The 22,511-nt window shown below is 51.6% G+C and overlaps 3 protein-coding genes across 5 annotated transcripts in view; 2 read left to right on the top strand and 1 right to left on the bottom strand.

The window, feature by feature from the left end:
* Positions 1–1,043, bottom strand: part of ST7L (suppression of tumorigenicity 7 like) — a 25,181-nt gene extending 24,138 nt beyond the window's left edge. For 2 of the 3 annotated variants that reach the window (XR_003989635.1, XR_003989634.1), the window contains exon 1: positions 554–1,005. Coding sequence is in view for 1 of the 3 variants with exons in the window: in XM_030473144.2 (XP_030329004.1) it covers positions 554–752 (199 nt within the window). In the remaining 2 variants the exon portion in view is untranslated. Of the gene's footprint in view, positions 1–553 lie in introns of all 3 variants that reach the window. The other variant, XM_030473144.2, reaches the window with a different exon arrangement.
* On the top strand, positions 1,043–13,548 carry CAPZA1 (capping actin protein of muscle Z-line subunit alpha 1). The gene is made up of 10 exons (XM_030473145.1): positions 1,043–1,129; positions 6,601–6,664; positions 6,921–6,972; positions 7,827–7,890; positions 8,968–9,174; positions 9,554–9,633; positions 10,078–10,156; positions 10,651–10,722; positions 11,286–11,348; positions 11,999–13,548. Exons 1-10 carry the CDS (start codon positions 1,091–1,093, stop codon positions 12,137–12,139), a joined length of 861 nt encoding a protein of 286 aa, XP_030329005.1. The 5' UTR covers positions 1,043–1,090; the 3' UTR covers positions 12,140–13,548.
* Positions 13,549–15,500: 1,952 nt separating this feature from the next.
* On the top strand, positions 15,501–22,221 carry MOV10 (Mov10 RISC complex RNA helicase). The gene is made up of 22 exons (XM_030473146.1): positions 15,501–15,708; positions 16,532–16,628; positions 16,729–16,838; positions 16,926–17,164; positions 17,233–17,473; positions 17,697–17,819; positions 17,925–18,078; positions 18,155–18,309; positions 18,422–18,598; positions 18,700–18,847; positions 18,918–19,079; positions 19,177–19,280; positions 19,477–19,574; positions 19,665–19,784; positions 19,870–19,972; positions 20,175–20,298; positions 20,377–20,568; positions 20,692–20,766; positions 20,855–20,980; positions 21,148–21,236; positions 21,384–21,505; positions 21,731–22,221. Exons 1-21 carry the CDS (start codon positions 15,575–15,577, stop codon positions 21,496–21,498), a joined length of 2,886 nt encoding a protein of 961 aa, XP_030329006.1. The 5' UTR covers positions 15,501–15,574; the 3' UTR covers positions 21,499–21,505; positions 21,731–22,221.
* The last annotated feature ends 290 nt before the right edge of the window (positions 22,222–22,511 follow it).

Below are 22,511 nucleotides of genomic sequence, written 5' to 3' on the forward strand. Positions count from 1 at the left end.
TGGACCACAAGCCAATTTAATGTATTATTTCATTTTAATCCCAAATGGAAACGTGTTTTGATGCAAGTTTATCCTTGGCGTTAAGAACACACATTTCCCACAGATCTCCCTTCCCGGTATTCCCAGCACAAGGCAGTTTTTGGGTTTGACCCTACTACACATCAGCTCCGGTCCCGCCAAGAGCCCGGGGGAGCAAAGGCGGGCGGGCGGCGGCTCGGGCTCAACCCCGGTTCGGGCTCCAGCCGCCCCGGGAGCGGGTGTCTGCAGGGACACGCAGCCGGACACCACGGGACGGGGCGTGGGACGGGGCGGCGGTGGGGCACGGCCAGCATTGCCCCGGGCACTGGCCGGGCCGCCTCGGATGCGGGCCCCAGCGAGAGCCCCGGGGCTGGGTGGATGCGCTCGGTGTGGAGGCTCGGGAATGCGGGCGGCTAACCCTGCCCTGCCCGGCCCGCGCCGATGGCCCCACAGCCCTCCACAGGAGCTCGGTCTGGACAGGGGGAACCGTCCCCGCCGAGCCCGCAGCCCCCCGATGCGGCCCGCCGCGTCTCACCGGCCGCCAGGCTGTCCCGGAGCCGCAGCGGCACCCGCAGCACCACGTAGAAGAGGCCAAGCCCGGCGGCCACAGCCAGGAGCCCGCGGGCCCACGGCGCCGCCGCCGCCACCCGCCGCCTCAGCTGCTCCCAGCGCCGCAGCGCCGCGGCCGCCCCGGGGCACGGAGGCCCCCGGCCGCTCCCGCCGCCGTCCGCCATGGCCACCGCCGGGGGACGCCGGGAGAGGGGCGGGCCCGGCGGCGGGGCGGGGCGCGGCGGGCTCCAAGGGCGCGGGCGGGCCGCTCCCGGGGCCCATCACCGCTCCCGCACCGGCGGGGCGCGGCCCGAGCGTCCCCGGGAGCCCCGCAGGGCCCCGCGGCTGCCGCGGCCGGCGGCTCCTCCAGCGCGACCCTTCCCGGTCCGCCCGCTCCTGCGATGGCGGCGGCCGCCGCAGCGTCTGCCCTCAACTAACATGGCGCTGAGCGCGCTTCCGGGCCGGCCCGGCGGCCCGCCGCTCCCGGCATGCTCCGCGCGGGGCCGGGCCCAGAGCTGCCAAAATGGCGGACTTCGAAGACCGGGTGTCGGATGAGGAGAAGGTAGGGAAGGGGCCACTGCCCCGCGGCGGGACGGCGCCGCTGTCCCCGCGCCACCCGCGGGAGGGTAGTGGGCGGGAGGTGGCGGAGGTGGCTCACCCGTTGCCGCTATGCTGGTCTGTGACCCGGCCTCCCGCCGCCTCCGGGCGGGAGGGCCCCCGAGCCCGGCCGCGCCGCTGCTGCCCTGGTGAGAGGTCGGCGGCCGGGGCTCAGTGTTTGCTTACTAGAGCAGCGCTTTGCTTTTCGGTTTCTCTGGGTGCAGCTGAGGTGGCTCGGCGCGTCTTTGTGCATGGAAATATATTTTCTGCTCTTCCGCTTCCTTCTCCCTGGTCAACAAAGTTAGCGGCGTCTTTAGAAGGTGCTGTGCAACCTATTGGGCTCCAGAACACCTTCAGAGCGTTTTCCCGTTTTCTGCTTGCCCCATCTACCGACAGGAACTTTGATATTGATCCTACAAATTATACTGGATGGAATAGAATCACAGAATCAAGCAGGTTGGAAAAGGGCTTTAAGATCAAGTCCAACCATTCCCCCAAGTCTGCCAAGTCCACCACTAAACCATGTCACTAAGGGACTAAACAGAAGCAAACAGGGCAATATTTGTTTTAGGGAAGGGAGAAATGAACAGATTGTGCCTCTTGCATAGGAATGTGGGAAAAAAGGCAGTCTTACAGCCAGCGCTGATGCCATATAACAAATGAAACTCGCCTTTTCTGCCAGGTAACACTAGTTACCTACAAAGAGTAGTTTAAAAAATCCACTGTTACTTTTCCTTACATCATAAAAATATTACTTGTAGCTTTTTGCTTTGTTTCTTAATGTTCTGGAGGAGGTATCATAGATCTTCAAGGATCTTGCAAGTCTGGAGCTTGTTTTCATTTTTCCCTTAAACTGCCAATTGCAGCTTCATTACAGTGACATTCGTTGTGAATCAAGCAGATAGAGCTTTAAAGGTGCAACTCATCCTTTAGTTAATATTTCAGATGGTGTGAGCATTGTTTGAAACAGGAATTCCAGAACAGAATTCATCTGGCCTTTAGCACATAACTGAAATCTATCTAATGGTGTATAAAATATTTTTCCTGACATCATTTGGCTGAATTTCACTTGAACTGATACAATTGAAGTCATCATTGCATCTGATGTGAAAATTAAAACAAAACCGAAGCTTGCATCTAGGCTAGGGATTTAGTCTGGGAATGAGAGCCACTGTTGCAAGAACTTGGGGTCACCGGGTGGGTTTTTTCCTCCTGCTGCATTCACCTGAAATTTGCAGTTCTTGCAAAGCACTTGCAGGGAAGAGTTGTCCTTCAAAAAGAGGCTTTTCAGAACTATGTGACCCCAAGTACTGTATCCGGCAGAGTAGATGGGATTTCACTTGAAATCGGAGCCTGCATTCTACTTCATGTCCTGGCTCAGGCAACCTAGATTCAATTTAAAGCAGCTCCATGCTTAGCAGGGGTAGAAAAGGGTAGAGAATCTGAAAAAGAAACATGCAGATTTACTATAGGATCCATTTCCTAACCATTCAGATAGGTCTAGACCTTTTATATATGGCTCCTTTTTTAAGTCTGAGTTTACCAGTGCTTCAATATAAAGAAACAAAATTGATGCATTGCACCCCCCCAAGCCTCACTTCTTTATTCTCTATATTTTAGGTAAGCTAAGGCATTCATTTTAGTGTAAGTCTACTGCAGTGTACCCCAATGTCTACTTAAATTCATCCTGCTGCCGTTTTGCCGGTTGCACTTGTGGCTGAGCAGCTTCTCGCGGACACTTTCCCCATTTCAGCAGCAGGAAGCGTGTTCTGCTTGTGTGGTGCAGAGCACCTGAAATGGCAGCGCTGGCCAGGAAGTAGGTCAGCTTGCAAAAGTCTTATTTTGGTGCTTCTGCAAATGAACATCCTGCCACTGTGCTGACACCACTTTGAAACAAAACAAGTCTCAAAACCAACTGCAATTCAAATGCTTGACATTTAGAATTAATTACGCTGCAGCCTGTTTCCTGCACTCCGCTCCTGACTTCAATAGTTTCATTTAAATGCTTTGTGTTTAAGGTTGGATGGGGCTTGGAGCAGCCTGCTCTAGTGGAAGGTGTCCCTGCCCATGGCAGGGGGTTGGAACTGGATGAGCTTTAAGGTCCCTTCCAACCTAAACCATTCCAGGATTGTGTGATTTTATTGCTCCACACAAGAGGCAGGGCCAGGGATCCCTTAGAAAAGTGAACACCGTTCACTTGCAGCATTTTCTTTGTTGATGGCTGGTTTTGTGATAGCATTTGATTGAAATGCAGACTCCTTTCTGTGTTGGGTTAATTTTGTTCATCCTTCCAAGGAAAAAGAATTTGTGGAAGACTGTAAAAACCTCTCCTGTAATATTTATTTTGGTTTGGGGCTTTTTTTTTTGTTTGTTTTTTTCCCCACAAGGATCTGTTTATGAGAATCCATTGATCTAAAAGTCAGCCTATTAAAACAGTGTCCCTTTTATGAGGGTTCCATGTACCAGTCCTGCAGCCACAGCACTGATGCATAAATTCATAGGATACTAAATTTTATGGCTTTTTAGGGATTTTATTTTTCCATATGTTGAAGCACCTCACAGAAGGGAATCTGTTCAACTGGGGAGTTAATTTGCGGGGTTTATTCTAGTGCAGTCCTCCCACTGCCAGGCATCACAGCATGAAGTGCTTTAGCACAGGGATACACCTGCACTAGTGCTTCCACTTGTGCTTTCTTAGTAAAGCACCCGGTGTCATTTCAGAAGCCTCTCAGCCATTTCGGGCTGGCTCTCAGCAAAGACCACAGAGAATATAAAGCAGGAGTGTCTCAGTTACTTATACATTACCTTCATCACCTTCCAAATATCTGAGAGTGAAATGTAACAAGACTATGGCAGCAATCTCTCCTTGTTACAGTTCTGTAGATAATGAAAACTTTCAAACAGCAAGAGCTACGTTTTTAGGATTGCTGGATACTTACAAACCTTATCTAAAAGCAGAAAACTACGAGAAAATATGTTGCCATTCTGTATTGCAGCAATTGCATAAGTTACTGACTTTTAGGGTTTCATTTGTATTGCAGAATTAAAGCATAAAGGATAAATTTTATTTTTTTAAGAGATGCTCAGTCCAGTTAAGGCAGAGCTGTTACTCAGCACTGTTGGAATAAAGCAATGTACCCTTTGTTTGGAAAGGTGTTACTTATTTCCTTTCATGGCCTGCTTTAAATTATTACATGACAAACAATACAAACAACAATTTAGAATTAAACCAGGGACTACAGTTGAGAGAAGCAAGTTCTGTCCAGCTCTGGCATAATTCAGCTGAAGAGGGTGGATATATGCACACTGCTTTGGTTTACTGCTCGGAATGAAAAGTAGAAAAAGTAACCAGAGGTGTAATGAGCACTGTTCTGCAGTCACCTTCAATAAATGGCTGAGGCAGGAGGGCTCACTGCCCAGCTGCTTAGCTGTGCTTATTGCAAGAAATGTGACTTTTATTATTCCAAGGGAGAGTTTTAATTTTGTGACATTTCCTGTTTCAAGTGTTCCAAGATGAGTCTATTCCCTTTGGGCCTGTAAAAACCATAAAAGATTGGATTATGAAAACCATAAACTCTTACTAGTTTCAGCAGAATCAATTCCTAGACCACCTAAATTCTATCAGTGCAAGACATGTATATTGGATTTCAGAGCACAGTGCAGGTTTATTACTTTTTAGAAGAGAATGGGGTTTTTCTGTTCCAGCTTCAAAGGTTGCAGACATTCAGGTGTTTTCCTTACATTTGGCCTTTTCAGTTATGTATTATATCATTCAGAGCTTCACATCCCAGAGTTCTTCCACTACTCTGACACTTCATGGCTGGGCTACAGTACAGTTGCCAAGAAAACACTACAAGATGGGAGGAGTAACATGCCACAGAATGGCACAAGTGGTGTGTCTGCTGCTCAGGGTTAGGAGTGACCAGGGAGCATTAGAGGATCACAAAAACAACCCCAACGCCTCCTGAAATTTGGATGCTTTCACTTGGAGGTTCTGTCTGATGCCTCTGGTTCATTTTGGCACTTTTCCTCGCCCATTTCTGTCAGTTCTCAGCTTTTTACCTTGTACCTCCATAGCACCTTCTGCATGCTGAGCACATCAGTGGCTTTTCAAAGTCCATGGGGCATAATTAGGTCTGGAAGCAGTGCCATGGCAGTTGGTGTAATTGATTTACTGCTCCATTTCTAGAGGGATCAACCTCTGCTACTTCACACGCTGTTTGCTGTGAAGCTGTAGCATCTCCTTCAGCCAGTCATCAGCACAAACAAGTTGCATCACAGGGAATCACAGTGTCCTGCAATACAAGGTGTAAGGCCCTCCAAGTGCAAGGTGCTGCACATGGGTTGGGGCAGTCCCAAGCGGAAATACAGGCTGGGTGGAGACCAGATTGAGACAGCCCAGAGGAGAAGGACTTGGGGGTGATGAGAAGCTCCCCATGACCCAGCAGCGAGTACTTCCAGCCAAAAAAACCAACCCTGATGTGGGCTGCATCCCCAGAGCGTGAACAGCAGGTTGAGGGAGGGGATTCTGCTCTGCTGTGGTGAGACCCACCTGCAGGCCTGAGTCCAGCTCTTGGGCCCCCAGCATAAGAACATGGACCTGTTGGAGTGAGTCAAGAGGAGGCCGTGGAGATGCTGTGAGGGCTGGAGCAGCTCTTCTCTGGAGCCAGGCTGAGAGAGCTGGGCTGGGGCAGCCTGGAGAAGAGAAGGCTCCTTAAGGGGAGACCTTAGAGCAGCTCCAGTGCCTAAAGGGGCTACAAGAAACCTGGAGAGGGGCTTTGGACAAGGGCCTGTAGGGACAGGACAAGGGAAATGGCTTTAACCTGCCAGAGGGGAGATTGAGATGAGATCTGAGGCAGAAGCTCTTCCCTGTGAGGGTGCTGAGGCGCTGGCACAGGGTGCCCAGAGAAGCTGTGGCTGCCCCATCCCTGGCAGTGTTCAAGGCCAGGTTGGACACAGGGGCTTGGAGCAACCTGCTCTAGTGGAAGGTGTCCCTGCCCGTGGCAGGGGGGTGGAACTGGATGAGCTTTAAGGTCCCTTCCAACACAAACCAGTCTGGGATTCTATGATGTGTCAAACACTCCTTAGCTCTGTGGTTGTGCTGTAGGTTACCATCCAGTTACAGTGACACTTTTACTGCAGTGGTTTCTTATTCTTTGTGTATCTTGCCATTTAGCTGTCTGATTACAGTTCATAGGTGCCCACATGAAGGTTTGAGCTTCTTCCTCAGTACATTTGGAATTATTCTGCTACATTACACTAAAAATCTAGTTTTGAGAGGCTATTTCTACTTTGACAATGCATGCCTAGATTTCTCCCTAAATCTGGCACTTCTATCGCTGTCAGAGTTGATTTTGATGGTGAATTGCTTCAGTGTAGGTTGCAGTATGTATGAACCCAGTAAATTATCTTTTGTCCTTTTCTGCTTCTCTGTAGGTGCGTATAGCTGCAAAATTCATCACTCATGCACCCCCTGGAGAATTCAATGAAGTGTTCAATGGTAAGTAAAGAAGGTAAAATGATTGATGGTGTTTTCTTCACATTTCATGTATTATAAGAGTCTAAGGCTCTGTCACAGTATAGTGCTTTTAAGGTTAAGAAGTGGTGAGGGAAATGCATGCTGTCATTCTGTGACTACACATGCTTAATGAAATGGTGTAATCATTTTAATGTTTGTATTTGCACAGTTGGAAATTAAATGCATAAAGAGAAACATTTGATTAAAACCCCAATAACCTGAACTCTCTGTTCTCCAGATGTCCGGTTACTGCTCAGCAACGACAATCTTCTCAGGGAAGGAGCAGCACAGTAAGTACTAATATTTCAAACACAAGTCAAATTACCATCAGAGATGCATGTTTTCTTACACCCATCACTCTGTGACAAAGCCATCTATGTGTTGTATTGAGAGCAATCTTCTGTAATTCCTTATCCTCCCAACAAAATACATAATGAAAGGCATGGATGATTCTTTTTAAAGTCCTAAATTAGAATTTGTACTGTAGAGGCCATAGAAAACTGACGGAAAGGCACTCTGCCAAGAAGTTTTAACTCTGCAGCAGCAGGAATGTCTGATCTTGCTGAAGCATGATTTGGAAGGCAAGCGAAGCCTGAAATACTGAGTAATCCTTAGCTGAGGTTTAGAAAAAGAACTGCCCTAAAAAGAAAAGCTTTCAAAATACCTTGTTTACTTACACAGCCTCATCAGAAGGTGTTTAAAGATTATTGCACACAAGCTTTTTGATGCTAAGATCTTACTGCAAGCTATGTGACATGTCACTCAGCAGGTCTTTGCATAAGAAGATTGTTGTGAATATTAGTCTACTCATTTGCTTACCTCGCTGCTGTCTGAATGGGAGCTGGGGTGTTCCTGTTTTGGCTTGCTCACGTTCCCCCAGGCTGCCTGCTGTTCCACTTTTGAACTCTGTTCTTTCCTGATCATCGCTAAAATAAACCTGGCTTTAGACCTGGGGTTTTATAGCTATCTTTAATAAAAGGTATTGAAAAATCCTTTAAAAGTGCTCATGTGTATTATTTGTGAAGTTAAGTTGAAATTTTCCATAATGTAAATCATACCATGTACTACTTTTGATTGTACATTTAACTGTAGTCAAATAAATGTGCATGTACAGCTAAAGTTCATGTTCTTTTAATTCTTACAGTGCATTTGCACAGTATAACATGGATCAGTTCACTCCGGTGAAGATAGAAGGCTATGATGATCAGGTAAGGGAAGACTCTCTACAGTTGAGGTTTGTATTACTACACTGTGCAAACCCAATAAAAATGTTGTTTCATCAAGATGTTGGCTAGCTTCATTCTACTCAGAAGTTACCACCTCTCCTCGTCCCTACATCATTCTATTACCAACTTTTTGTTCTTGTAGAAGCAGCATAAGTGAAATGTTCTTCTAAAGCGTTGTCTGATACTACTCAGTAACTCTAATTCATTGTCCCTTAAGTAAAGCTCCTTGCTGAATTCTATTAAATAGGAGTATGAACAATTAAAGATTACTGTTTATTTAAAGCTCACTTACAAATCCTTATGTTGCTGCCTGCTTACAATTCCTACTGACAAGGAGTAAAAGATCCATTTTCTGCATTTTTAACCCATTCCCAGCTACTCTACAAAATATGTCTGGTCTGTTCACCAAGCCAGGTACTGCCCTAGCTTTCCTGCTCTCCCAGATATGTTCATGGGAGGCAGGTATTTTTAAGAGGGCTGTCCATAGAAATATCTTTGACAAGAGAAAGTTACAGAACAACCTGCAAAAAAACAAAAGTCAGTATTTGGGAAGGCAGAGAATTGTGCTGAATAAGACAAAGGAGAGGGGAGGTACAGTGCTACTTTGCTGTGTACTTTAGTTGGTGTATATTAGAAACAGCCACATCTCTATACCCTTCTTCACCAGGAGAGCTATTGCAACATGGAACATGACAACAAATGGTAAATCCCAGAGTAAAATTTTTTGTTTCCTTTAGAAATGAGACAGGAAAACAGCAAAAATAACTTCAAAAGCAAAACCACCTGTTTGTATTGTAAGGATGCCCAACTTATACATTATTATAATATAGCTATTTCTGGGACAGAAGACTAAGTGCAGTATTACTGTGAAGAGCAGAGTTTAACTCCAGCCTCACTAAGCTACTCTTAGTTGAAATTATTATTGAAAATCCTTGTTTCTTTATGTGGTATTATAGCTCAAAGAAAGAATCTATTGAAACATTGATACCTATTCTGATAGGGAAAAACACTAAGCAACACATTTACAGCAGCATATCTGAATTTCAACTTCTTTTACAGGTCTTAATCACAGAACATGGTGATCTGGGCAATGGCAGATTTTTAGACCCAAGAAACAAACTTTCTTTTAAGTTTGATCATTTAAGGAAAGAAGCAAGTGACCCCCAGCCTGAGGACACGGAGTCAGCTTTAAAGCAATGGAGAGATGCCTGTGACAGTGCATTAAGAGCTTATGTGAAAGATCATTATCCCAATGGCTTCTGTACTGTTGAGTATCCATCTTTCTCTGCAAGTTCATTGCTCCGTGTCGGGTGCTTTGTGCTGGGCAGTGCTGTTGGAATTTTCCAGCCTCAGGAGTGTTTTCACCAACTTTGGAATAACAAGTTCCAAAGAGGGTGCAAGTATTTTGGTTGCACACAGTATTAAATCTTCTTTCTCATAGTCATGACTGCCAACCACCTGAAGCCCTTTGGTTAAGTAAAAGGAGGCATTATTTGCACATGTGGAGGTGTTGCACAGTATCATTAGTGGTATATGTTCCCAGTGCAATACCACAGTAGCAAGCCTCCACAATGCTACCAAGAACAGAAATTAAGAATGGCTTTCCTCAGCTCTTGGGCCTTTTTAACTCTTTTTCTAAACACAGGTTTACGGTAAATCTATAGATGGGCAGCAGACAATTATTGCCTGTATTGAGAGCCACCAGTTCCAGCCCAAAAACTTCTGGTAAGACTATTTCAATGTAGTGTATTTTCTTCCTTTACTAGTCCTCAAACAAACCCATCCTCTATGTTTTCTGACACAGTCTGAAAAACAGATAGTCTTGGGCTTCCCGAGTTCTTTTCTCATTCTGTAGTCTCTTTTCCTTGCAGCCCCCTTGGCATTTCCCTAAATCCACTGAGTGTGGCTCAGTGACCTATCCAGAGAGAAAGGTTTTAGCAGAGCCAGACAGATACCTCCTTACGTGTTCCAGAGCACAAGTACACTGGAGCTAGTCTGTGCTGAAGCTGCATGGGATTCAGCTATGTTTCAGAAGCTTAATTCAATGCCATGTAAGGCACTGTAGTATTAGTCATAAGCTGACAGCAGAAACAACTTGCTCTGGTTAGTTTGGTTCTTTTTGTTGTTTGAGCTTTTTGGAAACGTTTTTCATGCTTTGCTTGTGTTTAGGAACGGTCGTTGGAGATCAGAATGGAAGTTTACCATCACACCACCAATGGCTCAAGTGGCTGCAGTGCTCAAAATCCAGGTGAGTTACTTTTTGTGGCAGTAACAGAAAAAAGCTGCATCGTGCTTCCCTTACACAAATGCATTTGACTCAGAATGAGATGCTGAAGTGCAGCCAAGATGTCCTTCTCAAGTCAAGATGCTATTAATTACACTATACAATTCAAGAAGTTAAATCTAGTGTTTCAGACATCATCTACAATCTGGCCTGTGGTTTATTATATAGCATTACCCTATAGGCCTCCAACTCTGCTTCACTTTATAGGACTAAAACCTATACCATGAATTCTTTTATAATTGCTCTTATTTCAACTCTAGGCGTTTACTGCATTAACATAATCTTGAACAGTCTTGACAAAGAATGAAACCTTTTAGAAAATCCATCCTGCTTTTAGTCTCCACGTAAGCAGAGAAGACTGGCACAACGATGCTGTTGTGCCATCCTGGTAGCACTGGGGGCTCTAGGGATGGCAAAATGAGTGTTAATGATAACCTGCATTTTGTTTCTCTGTTCAGGTTCACTATTATGAAGATGGCAATGTTCAACTGGTTAGTCATAAAGATATCCAGGACTCTGTACAGGTTTCAGTAAGTATGCTAAAAGATTGGGTTGTGATAAAGCAACTATTTTATTCCTTAAACACCTCATGACTACATTCTCTTGACTTGAAAGTAATGTAATTTTATGGTGACTAGTCAGCGTAGTTGTAGTGTTTAGAGTCACATGGGAAACCCAGATTCTCAATTGCTTAAAGTTAGACTGTATTAGGAGTCTCTGTTGAAAAGCTTATCCTACAAGAGTCGGTTCAAGAGGGCAAAATATGCTTTTCTGACTAAGTGCAACTGTCTGTGAACAGTAAGAGCAGTATACTAAGGGAAAATAAATCCTTAGTACGGTGGGGGGAGCAAGAGTCCCAAAATCCCTAATCTATGCCATGAACGTTCCCTTTTGCTCGCTAGGGTGCAGTCCTGCTCCAGTTTGGAGCACAAGCCCTAGCTAGTACATACCTCTGTCTAGAACCTCAACATGAGGCAGAAACTACTGAAGTTATCCACTTCATCTATACTCAGCCTATCATTTGAGAAGAAATGTATCATGTAGCTTTTGTAAGCTGCTCTTAAACATAGAAATATCTTTTTCTCCTTTGTAGAGTGATGTCCAGACAGCCAAGGAATTTATTAAGATAATAGAAAATGCAGAAAACGAGTACCAGGTAAGATTGCTGGTGGTTAAATAAGTGTCATAGAATCACAGAATAACTTAGGTTGGAAGGGACCTTAACGATCATCTAGTTCCAGCCCCCACCCTCCCACCCCCCGAAATGGTGGAATCGTGTCAGTCTCCGTTTACAGCTAATGGAAACATGGAAAACTGACCTTTTAATTCTGTCTCTGGCTGAATCTGGTATTGACTGTAAGAATTACTTAGGAAAGGGCAGTAGTATTTGTTTAAAGGGTAAAATTGTAAAGCTATTTGTAATTAAGAATCAGGTTTGCTGTAGGGTTTTTTAAAATGGCTGCAAATGATGCCTGGAACAAGCATGGAAGAGGAATGGGTGAGTCTAAGAATCTTCCTCTGGGATAGTTAAAAATAGTGAAGAGGAAATTTGTGTCACAGCTTTTTCTATTGTCCCAGCCTATGTATAAAGAGACTCAGTACAGGTAAGTCAGTAAAACACCGAAGGACACACTGTTAGGTTTATAAGGGGAGTTGATAGAGACCCTTTTATTTACACACACCGGTGATTGTTGTTTGCTTAGTTAATAGCATGTCTTCACCTCATAGGAAAGCGTTGTGGCCTTTATAGTCATGCTTTCTCAGAGTATCTTACTACTGCTGTCACTGAACTACTTGCCCTTGCAGACAGCAATCAGTGAAAACTATCAGACGATGTCAGACACCACTTTCAAAGCCTTGCGCCGGCAGCTTCCCGTCACCCGCACCAAGATCGACTGGAACAAAATCCTCAGCTACAAGATTGGCAAAGAGATGCAGAACGCTTAAAGCAGGAATGGGGAGATGAGGAAATGTTTGCGTGCAAAAAACAAATGTGGTCCTATGCCAAGTAGATGGTTTCTAAACCAGTGCAGCATTTTTCTAGGGCTTTCAAAGTTAACAGGTTTTCTAGCCTCAGAGAGAACTGTGGAACAAATAGCATTGTCTTTGTGTTTTGTGTTTCCTGCTGCATAAACTTCCTGTTGTGACTGCATTTACTGATAGGTTGTTTTAATTAAGCCACATTTCATGGCTCAGAAGTGTAACTGTTTTCAATCACTGGTTGGAAAACTTCCTAGCTGGAAAAGCCCTATTATAAATACAGCTGAGGGTGCAGAGCATTCCCCTCACTCGTGTACAGCACTCCAGGTACTCCAGTAAGTTTGTCAAATCTGCCAACAGCCCCCGGCGCTATGCTGCAAGATACAGTAAATGCAAGAGACAGCGAGTCCTCGTATAGCCTGACCTCCACAGAGCAAAAGCCTGCAGGCTTAGGTTGTACTATATCAGATGAGTTTACAAGACCCTTTACAGACACCGCCTCCCCCCCCCCCACCGCAGCCAGCTCTTCCAGGGACACAATTAGTGGGTTTTTAACCTGAAGATTTGAGCCATGTTCCCTAAAAGTGAACGTTTTTGCTCTCCCCTCCCCTGTGTGTGCACGGTTATCAGGCATCTGCGTTTTTACAGAGCTACAAGTTCCTGTGTTGAATCACTGCTGATCCATGTAGGCTGGATGGTGATTAAAGATGCAAGTGTCTACAGAATAATAGGTATGTTGTGCTTCAATGCTTTGTGGCAGGTTCATAGAATTTGTATCACAGGTGTATGGATGGATAGTGTACAAAATAAATAAACTTGCACCAAAGTGAGAGAAAAAACCCTTTCCATTTTGTCTCAATCATGGCCAGTTTCTTGTCATACTTAAAGGGGATTTTTGAATCTCTTGCTCTCCAAGTGCTTGCTCTGTGTTGCTTTTTCCCCCACTGTACAAGCAAAAACAACAGTCCTACCAGTTTCTCTATAAGGGGAGGCTGAAGAGGCATGTGTCTGCCTTTCAGTCAGGACTCAGAACATGTACTCACGGCAAAATGAAATCTTTGGTGAACTCGCTTTGCTTTGTTTGCACTTGGTTATCACTGGGCCTTCCTGCAGTTCTGGTTTTTAAATTGGCTAGTGTCTTCCTGGGTTTAAATACACGAAGAAATGGGTTGGGAAAATAGGGATGGGGCTGCCTGTGCATTACACTTCAGGTTTTGCACAGTAGTAGCACAAAAATAAGTGCGTCTATCCTTTGTGAGAAGTTTTGTCTAAATAAAATATATTTGTATTTGCTGTCGAGACTGACCTTTCATCCTCCAGGCATCCTCTGTATCCAGTAGTCTAGTGAAAATACACTGGTCTTTGTTTTAAAGCCATCTGTGTCTCGTCTTTCCTGGTTTTGCTTCTGTTAGTTCCTTCTAGAGGCAGATCTATAGGCAGCAGCGTGAAATCAGGGCTGGTGTTACGTGCAGACCCACAGGTGATGCTCCCACCCTGGCGCACAGGCCAGGGAGCTGTAAGGCTGAGAGCTTTCCAATTGAAAGAGCACTTACATGCTCTAGCGAAGCCTGGCACATGAGGGAGAGCAGCAAATGAGGTTGTTCCACTGTCTGTGGTTTATGGGAACACCTACAGCACCTTTTCTCCCTGGCTGGCAGTGGGTTGCATGCTGCGCTGGGTGAAGCAGGACCATGTGTTCCTGAGGAGCTGCATGCCACTGACCAAAGAGGTGCTCAAGGCCAATGCTCCAGCAGACAGTGTTTGTAGAAGAGTCGCCTCCCCACCCACAGCGCCCAGAGTTGAAAGGTTGTGTGGACAAGCATCAAAGGTGCTGTGCTCTGTGGCCATGGTCCCATCCAGACGAGCAGTGCAGTAATTCCAAGAATGTGGAGCAGAAGCAGGACCCAAGATAAGGCTGTGCACACAACAGAGCTTTTATCTGCCTCAAGGCTAGCCTTTTCCCTGCTCTGGGTTAGTTACAATGTGAGCTGCTCACCACTGCTTGTTCCAGCCCGAAGACTGTTTCTATCTCTGTCCTTCTCCAAATCTTTAGCTAATCATCCTTTAGGACGACTCATTCCCTGCCCACTCCTGGCCCTTCTCCCTCACCAGCCGTCTCTACAGCAACCTCAGCTATCCCAATCTTAGCTCCTTCCCAGCTCCTATTTTTTCTTTGGAAAAGCAACTCTTTGCATGACCAATCGCCACTGGGGCACTAAGGAAGCACCAGCCCAGTGGTGGTCCATGCCCAGAGGCATCCTAATCCCTAAAGCCATGGCATATGGTCTGCTAGACACCAGAGGCCTCAGTGGAGACTGAGCCACATACCTTGTGCTGGCTCTGCTGAAGCGTGCAAGAGTCAAAGGCTGAGCACAGAGGAGTCATCTTGAGCAGGCACTGCAGCGTGAGTGAGCCAGGGAAGGCAAAGCCAGCCCAGGCAGCAGCAGGGCTATTCAGCTGCACCCAATGGAAAGAGCTTTCCTATCTGTTTGCAAGATCAAACCTTAAAGCTCCAGGATTCTGCCTGCAATATATGACAGAAAGACTTACAAACAGCTTCTCCAAAGGCTACACCCTCATTTTCTAAGCCTCAGACCCATCAAACAGCCTACAAGGAGCCCTCCACCATCAATCTGCCAGGCACCTCCAGGCAGCAGCACGTTATCAGCATGGCCTGGGGCAGAGGAAAGGCCACCCATGCTAAGCCGAGGAAAATAGCCGACTTACCCCAACACCCCCAGGCCACAGACGGGGCTCAAGCAGCGCTGTCAGCGGTCCCAGGGTCTGGAGCTGTTTTACAGGGGCAGGTCAGGGATCACCATCCTCGCTGGATAGGCTGGAGGATGAAAGCACGGGAAACCAGCTCCTGCTACTGCCCTATTTATAGGGCTCCTGGAGCTCCTGCCCCTCATCATTGGATACAGCCATGCCAGCACCTGGGCACCAATCCTGCCCCCCCAGGGCAACTCCAGCCAGTGTTATGGGCTGGGGGCTGGGCGACAAGCCCAGACCTCTGGCACCCACCGCTCGGCTCTCCCAGCCTTGCACCTACCACCCGGCCCTCCATTTCTGGGGTGCCCCTGTGAGGTACGGAGGGGGTGTGTGTGCACCCCTCGGGGGTCCGGGCTCGGCCATCCCCACAGCCCTGCGTAGACCCCGCAGCCGGGAGCCCTCCCATGGGGTGCGGGACGCCGGGAGGTGCGGGGCGATGGGGCAGGATCCGGTCCCTCCCGGCCCCCCCCAACCCCGTGCGGGCGGGCCCGCAGCGCGCACTGCCCCTTTCGCTTTCGTTTCCCGTTACGGGGCCAGCCGCAGCCCAGCCCAGCCGAGCCGGGCGCGGCACAGCCCGGCACAGCCCCGCACACGTCTGCCCGGCTCAGCACGGCTCGGATCGGCTCAGCCATGCCGCGGGTCAGCGTAGCGGAGGCCAGGCTGTGCGGGGATGAGTTCGTGCGGTTCCTGCGGGACACGGGCCGGGAGCAGGAGAGGCGGCGGGACACGCTGCGGAGCATCTACAACCAGGAGTTTCGGTACAGGTGAGAGCCCTCGGCCGGACCCGGGCAGCATCGCCTAGGACCATCCTCCTGGCCAGCATCACTGGGGCTTCACATTGAGTGTGAAGCCAGCTCCAGTCAGGTGTGCAGTAGCACTGAGGAGCAGTGGGGTCTTCAGGGGCTCTCCTTCATTACCTGCCTGGTGGGATGGAGGAGCATGTGCTTTCCAAGCAGTGAGGACCACCAGGACCTGTTAAACATGGGCTCTGCTCTCTCCAGGCATGGATTAAACCAAGCAGCACTGGGCTGTGGATGCAGAAGAGGCAAAGCTGCCACTCCATACGCCAGCCCCACATGCCCCCAAGCTCCTCCATTGCACCTCCATTGCACCCAGCATCCTGCTGGGATGTTTTCCAGCTGCATGCCCCATCCCAGCAGCCGCCTGGGCACAGCTTCGGACCCCCAGTGCCTGCCTCACCCCGCTGACACTGGTCACGCTGGCCCTCGTGCAGTGTCACAACTGTTAATCATTGGCAAAGTCGGGGCTCAGCCTGGGTGTCGGAGGAGGGACCTGGGAAGCACAGTGGCCATGCCTTGGAGGACCTCCCATCTGCACTGTGGCTGTGCAGGGGGTGACCCCTCTGGACAGCCTCTGTTGAATGGGAACAGCATCTGGGAATGGGAACATGTCCCTTCCCAGTCCTTCTCCCTCTCCTGGCACACAGGGCAGCCACCGAGTGCTCCTCACCCCAGCCTCAGCCCTGCTCCACCTTCCATTCCCGCTTTGCCTCCTCTTGGCTGCCTGTGCTGAGCACAGCCCAGTCGTGCTCTGTCCCACACAGAAACCTATCCCTTGTCTGCGCAGGACTGATACAAGAATGCCCAACTTCTCCTGTGTCCTGTACGCGCTGAAGGTGACCCACCAGGCGCAGGTTCACGGGGAGATGGTGCACTTCAAGAAGGTGAGGGATGCCCTGGGCTGGGGCAGTGCAGCAGCTCCACTGGGACTGGCTCCTCGGGAGCTGCACCTGGAGCCATGCTGATACTGGCTGCTCCCTGCAGAAGCAGCAGCGTGTGGTGGTGGCAGACCAGTACTGGAGACCCAGAATGAACGCCTCAGGGAAGCAGCCCAGCTCTGGTCCTCAAGTGCCCCTGAGCCGTGCCAAGAAGTGGTATGACTAGCAGCACCCTGCCCACGCCTGGAATGGCCCTGGGGATCCCCCACCTCGCTTGGAAAACCTGTTCCTGCCTTCCCACAGGGCCGAGTTCATCCGCGGGAAGCACGGGGTAGAGATCGTCTCGAAGCATGACCAGGGCAATGGGCACATCCGCTTCCCGGTGGTGCCTGGTGAGCCCCGGACGGTCACCATGGTGGTGCATAACCACGGGGCAGAGGCTGTGACACTGTGGCAGTGCCGGCCACGCCAGCCCTCGAGGGAGCTTTCCTTCACTGATGAGCAAGGGGTGACACAGGGCCAGTCGCTGCTGCTGCATCCAGGTAGGGTCCATCACCTGCGCCCTGCCCTGTCCCACGCAGGACCCAGCACTCACCTCTTGGCCATGCAGGTGGCAGGTACCCCATCCGGGTGCGGTGCCTGGCCTCCTGCAATGGGTACTTCCACGTCGTGGTGGACTTTAAGTTCACCAAGGACCCAGACAAGTCCTTCAGCATTGGACGCTGCATCGCTGCTGTTGCCGAGAGCCAGCTGGCCAAGGACCTGGGGCCCTCAGCACTGTTCCAGCCTTACCAGGCCAACCTCCAGCGCCCTGTCACTGTTGTCACCGAGGATGGCATCCCCCCCGATGGGTATGTGGTGGGGTCACCTGTTGCCATCCCTGTTCTCCAGCTGGGACAAGGCTCAGCTCCTTGGGACCAGGCTGTCCAGCACCCTGGGACAGTGATTCATCCCTGTGTGGTGGCTGGTGGTGGCAGGGCTGGGGACACCCTGCTTGCTGGGGACAGGGGTGTTTGCATCCCGGGGGAACCCCAGCTCTGCAGTCCCTGTGGCACTGCTGTTCCCTCCGCCCAGCTTCATGAAAAACAAACTGGAGATGGAAATCCCGCTGCACACCTATCAGTATCCGAGGAGCCTCAAGGACACAATCCTGCTCGGACCCAGCACCAGCGCTGGCTCCAGTTGGGCTGCCATGCAGTGAGTGCTGAGGCATGGAGGCAACGCTGCCCGTCTCTATGCCTGTCCGTGCTGCCCCTTGGCCGAGGTGTCCCCAGGGCACGGTGACATCCTTGCTGCCTGCAGGTCGCTGCTGGAGGCCCCCCTCCAGGCTGAGAACTATGAGCAGAAGTTCCAGCTGCTGCTGCACCTCGAGGAGATCCAGATGGAGGTGGACATCCGGCGCTACGACATGCAGGACGTGCCCATGGTGCAGGACAGGGGGCTGCTTGTCCTTGACGTGCGTATGGGAGCCGGGGGGCAGGAGGAGTGCTGGGTATCCCGGGGTGCCGGCATCACCCAGATGTTGGGCGCAGGTCCCCGGTGTGGCTGAGAACCGCCCGTCAGTGCTGAAGGGGGATCACCTCTTTGCCAACCTGAGCAGCGAGCGGGACCACTCCCCGCTTGTCCAGTACAAGGGCTATGTGCACGGTGTGGAGCTGGAGAAGGTCAGGCTGGGCTTCTCCTCCAAGTGAGTGGCGTCCGGGCTGGCAAGGCCCTGCTTGGATGTGCCAAAGGCATGGGGTGAACCCAGGAGGGTTCAGGGAGCATCCCTGTGCCCTGCTTACACGGCTCCTTCCCAGGCTGCAGAAGAAATTTGTGAACAACCTGAGGTTTGATGTGACCTTCACCTTCAACCGGCTGCCGCTGCAGGTGCAGCACCGGGCAGCAGCCCTGGCCATGCAGAGTGGCTTGTCCAGCCTCCTCTTCCCCTCTGCTTCCTACCACAAGTCCCTCTTCACAGGCACCTTCCAGCCACGGTGAGTCCTGTGAGGCGGGATGGGGATGGGGATGGGATAGGGATGGGGATGGGATAGGAATGGAGATGGGAACACAGGCCACCCTGCCTCTGCTTCCGCAGGTGGTTTGACCGTAAGCTGGAGGCAAATGAGGAGCAGTGCAGAGCTGTGACACACATCGTGACAGGGATGTCCCGGCCAGCCCCGTACCTCGTCTTCGGCCCCCCTGGCACTGGCAAGACAGTGACTCTGGTGGAGGCCATCAAGCAGGTGAGTGGCTGGTGCCCAGGTCCAGCGCTGGTCATGGAGCCCAGTGCTGCCACCCCCTCCTCCCGCTTAGGTATGGACGTGCTTCAAGGACGCCCGGATCTTGGCCTGCGCCCCATCCAACAGCGCTGCAGACCTGCTGTGCCAGCGCCTCATCAAGGACATTGCCCCCCGGCACGTCTACAGGCTCATCGCCAGCTCCAGGAACTACCAGGAGGTGCCTGCTGACATCAAGGTAGGTCCCAGCCCATCCATCCCGGCCCTTCCATCCTGGCACATCTGGGCTGGTGGTCCCGGGGAGAGCAGGATCCCACCGAGCCTCTGTGTTTCAGCCCTGCTGCAACTGGGATGACAAGGAGAGCTGCTATGTGTACCCGAGCAAGGAGCACCTGGGGCACTACCGGATCCTCATCACCACGCTGGTGACAGCAGGAAGGTCAGAGGACCTGGGATTGTTCCCACCTCCCATGGCAGGGGGAGCTCACAGGCTGCCTTGCAACCAGGCTGCAAGGGCAGTCCCAATGGGATGCAGAGGAAGGTGGGCAGCAGCAGGGACCCCTTGTCTGCAGGAGGATGAGGACAAAGGGGATGTGAGGGGTTGCCAAGGCAGCCTCACTCCACTTCCTCCCCAGGCTGGTGTCGGCCAACTTCCCCCCAGGATATTTCTCCCATGTCTTCATCGACGAGTGTGGCCAGGCAGTAGAGCCGGAGAGCGTGGTCGCCATCGCAGGTGAGTGGTGCCTGGCTGCTCTCCTGGGGACCAACCCCTCTGGGGGTCCTGGGGATCCCCCTTCCCCTGCTGAGCTCTCCCTCTGCACAGGGCTCCTGACTGCCATGGACCAGGACACCAACCCCAATGGGGGGCAGCTGGTGCTGGCAGGAGACCCCCAGCAGCTGGGCCCTGTCCTGATGTCTCCACTGGCCATCAAGCATGGCTTGGGTGAGCAGGGAGAGGGGAGGGAGCGCTGCTGGCACCCAGGGGTTGAGCAGCCTTGCAGGGAGCCATGGGGTCTTGTTGGGCACAGGCACCTCGCTGCTGGAGAGGCTGATGCTGCACAACCCCCTGTACGAGAAGTCAAGCGGAGGATACAACCCCCAGTTTGTCACCAAACTGCTCTGGAACTACAGGTGGAGATGGGGACAGCGTGGGGATGGGGCTGCTCTGCTGGGGGCAGCTTGGTGTGTGCACCATGGGCTCTGGCTTCCTAGAGCCTTGTAGTGCCTTGGCTGGTGCAGAAGATGTGAGCGCACCCCTGTCCCGGGTGCATGGTGCCCAGGAGGGTGCTGGGGCTGTGTGGCACCCACCCAGGGCACTGTCCTCCCTCTGCAGGTCCCACGAGGCCATCCTCAGGATCCCCAACGAACTGTTCTATGACAATGAGCTGAAGGCCTGTGAGAGCGACGAGCTTGATGTCCGGAGCCTGTATTGTAACTGGGAGAAACTTCCCAAGAAAGTGAGTGGAAATGCAGGAAGGGGAACAGGGGAGCCCCAAGCTGCAGGTGGGGCAGAGCCCAACTCTCTCCATCTCCAGGGCTTCCCCATCATCTTCCATGGGGTTTGCGGGGAAGACCGGAGAGAGGCCAAGAGCCCCTCGTTCTTCAACACGTCTGAGATCGAGGTGCTGGTCCACTACCTCAAGAAGCTGCTGCAGAGCCGGGGCAAGGGGGGCTGCCCCAGTGTGTCGCCCAAGGAGGTCGGCATCATCTCTCCCTACAGGAAGCAGGTAAGGGCATGGCTCTGCTGTCAGGGCATGGGCAGACACCTCCCCATGGCATGGATGGCCAGCCCCAGGGCCACCACACGAGGACAGCTCCATGACCTGGACCATGCTATGTGCCTCCCTCAGGTGGAGAAGATCCGGAAAGCCATCACCTCCCTGGATCCTGTCCTGAGGGCGCTGCCAGACATCAGCCTGCTGAAGGTATGGTCCTGGGTGCATGGGGAGAGGAACCTGCCCTGCCCCACCACCCCGGGTGCTCCCCAGCCCCTTGCCTGCTGCCGCCCCCCAGGTTGGCTCCGTGGAGGAGTTCCAGGGCCAGGAGCGGCGCATCATCCTCATCTCCACTGTGCGCAGCTGCGGCGAGTACCTCCAGCTCGACCACAACTTCAAGCTGGGCTTCCTCAAGAACCCCAAGGTACCTGGGGTTCCCTGGAGCAGGCCCCTCTCCCTTGGCACCCCCTGTTCACAGGCAGAGCTGCGCCGGGTGCTCAGCACCACACCAGAGCTGCTCACACCCAGGTGGGGCTGGGGAGGGGGCTGATAGGTGCTGCTGCAGATAAAATCCTTGTTGTTTTCTTTCAGAGGTTCAACGTGGCCATCACCAGGGCCAAAGCTCTGCTGATCGTGGTGGGTAACCCAGCCGTGCTCACCAAGGACCAGCACTGGCAGAGGTGAGCCCCATTTGGCTGTGCCTGGATGATGTTGGGACATGCCCAGTGCTATGCAGGCAGCGGGGCCAGTGCAGGCAGCAAGGGCAGTGCAGGCAGCGAGGCCAGTGGCACCGTCCTGCCCATGCTCTCCTTGGTGTGTGCCCGCAGGTTCCTCAGGTACTGCAGGGAGGAGGGTGGCTACACGGGGTACCCCTACGAGGAGGAGAGCCAGGCAGCGGACAACCTCACCGCAGAACTCCATGCGCTGCACATCGGCAACTAGCACCCAGGTGAGCGGGGCTGGAGCTGCTGCTGAAGCTGTGGCAGGAGTGGGGTGAGCAGCGACAGAGCTGGAACTGCGGTACCAGCACCAGGGGACAGCAGCAGTGTAGTGTGTGAGGGACACTGGAAGCTTCTCCTGCAGCAAATGTGACAAGGCTGAGGACAGGCTCTCCCTAGGGGCTGGCTGTCCCCTCCCAGGCCAGCAGCCAGCTCTGCCATGGGGTTTTCTGCAGGAAACACACCTGGGAAAGGAGGAGAAGCCCCGTGGAGCTCCAGCACCCCTCAGCCTGCTCCTGGCCTGCAGCAGCTGCCTGCTCTCCCCCTGCCGCAGTGCATCCCTGTGGAGACAGGGCTGAGGCCCCTGGCAAGGGGGTCTCCTGACACTCAAGAGCCCTGGCATGGACCATGGGGCAAACACCTCCTCTCACAGAGCTGGGACCTTATCGGCACTGGACTGGGACCACTCTCCATTTCAAACATGACACAGCCATGGAAAGTCAATTCTGTGTGACTGCTCTCACCATTCAGTGAATGGCTTCAGTGAGACTCCAGCCTCTGAAGAGCATCACTGGGTGCACGGGGGAGCTCAGTGCTGCAGCAGGTGGCTGGGGTGCAGGCAGGGAGCTGGCCTGGCGCAGGGTGGCTCTGCACTCCTACCACAAGAGCGGGCAAGGCTGTGCAGGTTCACTTCATTTCCCTAGAATAAATGTTTGGAGAATAAACAAGAGTATTGATGTTGAGTCCTAGGCCCTGCCGCTGCGGCTGCTAGAGCAGGGACAGGCTCGCTGCAGCCCTGCTCCAGGATGGTTACAGAGGAGGGATGGCTCCAGCAGTGACCATAGTGCCCATTACACCAGCAACTGGTACAGCTGGGGAGCTCCCGCCCGGCTCTTTCCAAGTGAGCTGCTCCCTGGGTCTTACCCAAACAAGTGTTGATGAGCCCTGATCCTGCGCAAGCAGCTGAAGCAAGAGGGGCTGGTCCGCAGTGTGTGGCCCCATTCCGCAGGCAGCAGC

The sequence above is a fragment of the Strigops habroptila genome, chromosome 18 (genome assembly GCF_004027225.2).
Source record: "Strigops habroptila isolate Jane chromosome 18, bStrHab1.2.pri, whole genome shotgun sequence".
Taxonomy (NCBI): Eukaryota; Metazoa; Chordata; class Aves; order Psittaciformes; family Psittacidae; genus Strigops; species Strigops habroptila.